The sequence below is a fragment of the Galeopterus variegatus genome, unplaced genomic scaffold (genome assembly GCF_000696425.1).
Source record: "Galeopterus variegatus unplaced genomic scaffold, G_variegatus-3.0.2 Scaffold6042, whole genome shotgun sequence".
Lineage (NCBI taxonomy): Eukaryota > Metazoa > Chordata > Mammalia > Dermoptera > Cynocephalidae > Galeopterus > Galeopterus variegatus.
Genome location: NW_007732153.1, coordinates 173,109 through 174,651, shown reverse-complemented (window position 1 = coordinate 174,651; position 1,543 = coordinate 173,109). Strand labels below are relative to the sequence as shown.

At 39.9% G+C, this 1,543-nt stretch overlaps 1 protein-coding gene across 1 annotated transcript in view; it reads right to left on the bottom strand.

The window, feature by feature from the left end:
- The window catches only part of VPS41 (vacuolar protein sorting 41 homolog (S. cerevisiae)), a gene marked incomplete at its 3' end in the record, with an annotated part of 191,151 nt that overhangs the window by 68,263 nt on the left and 121,345 nt on the right, over positions 1–1,543 (bottom strand). Inside the window, exon 10 of the mRNA XM_008590367.1 lies at positions 942–1,008. Within this exon, the coding sequence (XP_008588589.1) occupies positions 942–1,008 (67 nt within the window). The remainder of the gene's footprint in view (positions 1–941; positions 1,009–1,543) is intronic.

Genomic DNA, 1,543 nt, shown 5'->3' with positions numbered 1-1,543 from the left:
GGTCTGGTGGAGGAGACAGAAATGCATGGAACAATCACAGGATCACTGCACTGCAGACAAGAACTAATATGTGTCTAAAATGGGAGGACATGACCTAATAAGGGAGGTCCAGTGGGCCTTCCCAGGAAAGGAACACTTGAGCTCAGGTATGATTAATGATGATAAAGAGTCAATGAAGAGAAAAGAGGCAAGAAGAACATTCTAGACAGAGGGGAATGAGGAGCCTGGACAGGTGAAAGGCGGCCAATGTGGATGCAGCAGAGACCAAGGAGAAGCTTGCAATGAGCTGCAGCTAGAGAGACAGGTAAGGGCTGGCACAGATCCCTGTGGTCATGCTAAGGAGATTCACCTTTAGCCCAAGAACAGTGGGAAGGGACTGAAGGATAACAACATGATCTGATCTGTATTTTGACTGCAGTGGGGAGACGAGATTAGAGTAATTCATAGTGGAAGGAGATAAAACAATTCGGAGGCTGCTGCAGTGGTCTAGGTAAAAGACTATGGCAGCTTGGGTCAGATAGTGATGATGAAAATGAATATTTAGAAGATTCAAGTTGACCAGACGAAGTTTCAGTACTGTGCTAGGTGTGTGCACGTACGTACTAACTGTTGTTATTCTCACAACCAACCTGTAATTTGGGTATTCTTTTCCACATTATATAGATGAGAATATTGAAGCATGTAGAAATTTGTCCAAACTCTAGGTAGTAAATAACAAAACCAGAACCCAAACCCATGGTTATTCAACTTTGAAGCCAACTACAAAATTATTGTCACACAAAGGATCTCCATAGTGAAGTTTCAAAACTTCAAAGCTTCTTGATGTATGTTATCAAGGTATCAAGCAGGCCCTGAAGAAGGACATGGCCGTAGTTTTCCGCTTAATAAAATGAATACTCTTTCGAAGTTTTAGACATGAAAGACGCGTGGTGGAGCCGTACCTATTTCAACATAGCGACTTGGCAAGTCCCTCATTTCACTGGCATGCCGTTCCTTCACCGAGCATATCTGGAAAATAAGTTCACAGGCCATTTTACTCATTTGGTGGAAAAGTCTTCCTAACATTTTATTTAATGTATGATACTTTTGTTAACTTAACCATGAAGATGGAGTGTACACAATCTATCCTATGACTTAAATGAAAGAAATTAATTTGAATGACATATAGCGATCATTACTTACATTCTCCAACATTACTTTTCAGTGAAGTCTTATTCAAGGGCAAAGAAAGAAAGGAAACTACGAAATAGTTTTAACGTGTTTCCAATGACCTGTTCTCTGCAACTCTACTTAAGGACTAATTCTGTCACTGTTTGAATAAAGCTCTGGCAGGAGTACATAACCAAAAAAGCCCACTGCTAATCTGAGCTATGTTCCCATTAGACCTTGTGTTTCTGATTACATATTAGCCATCTATTTCATGGTTATTTTATTAAATAACACTTTGCAAAAGTGGCACATGCTCTTTTCATCTTGAATACATTAAAAGCAATGTATTACATAATTTAAATCAGGGGTTGGCAATTACAGCCTGGCTCCTAGC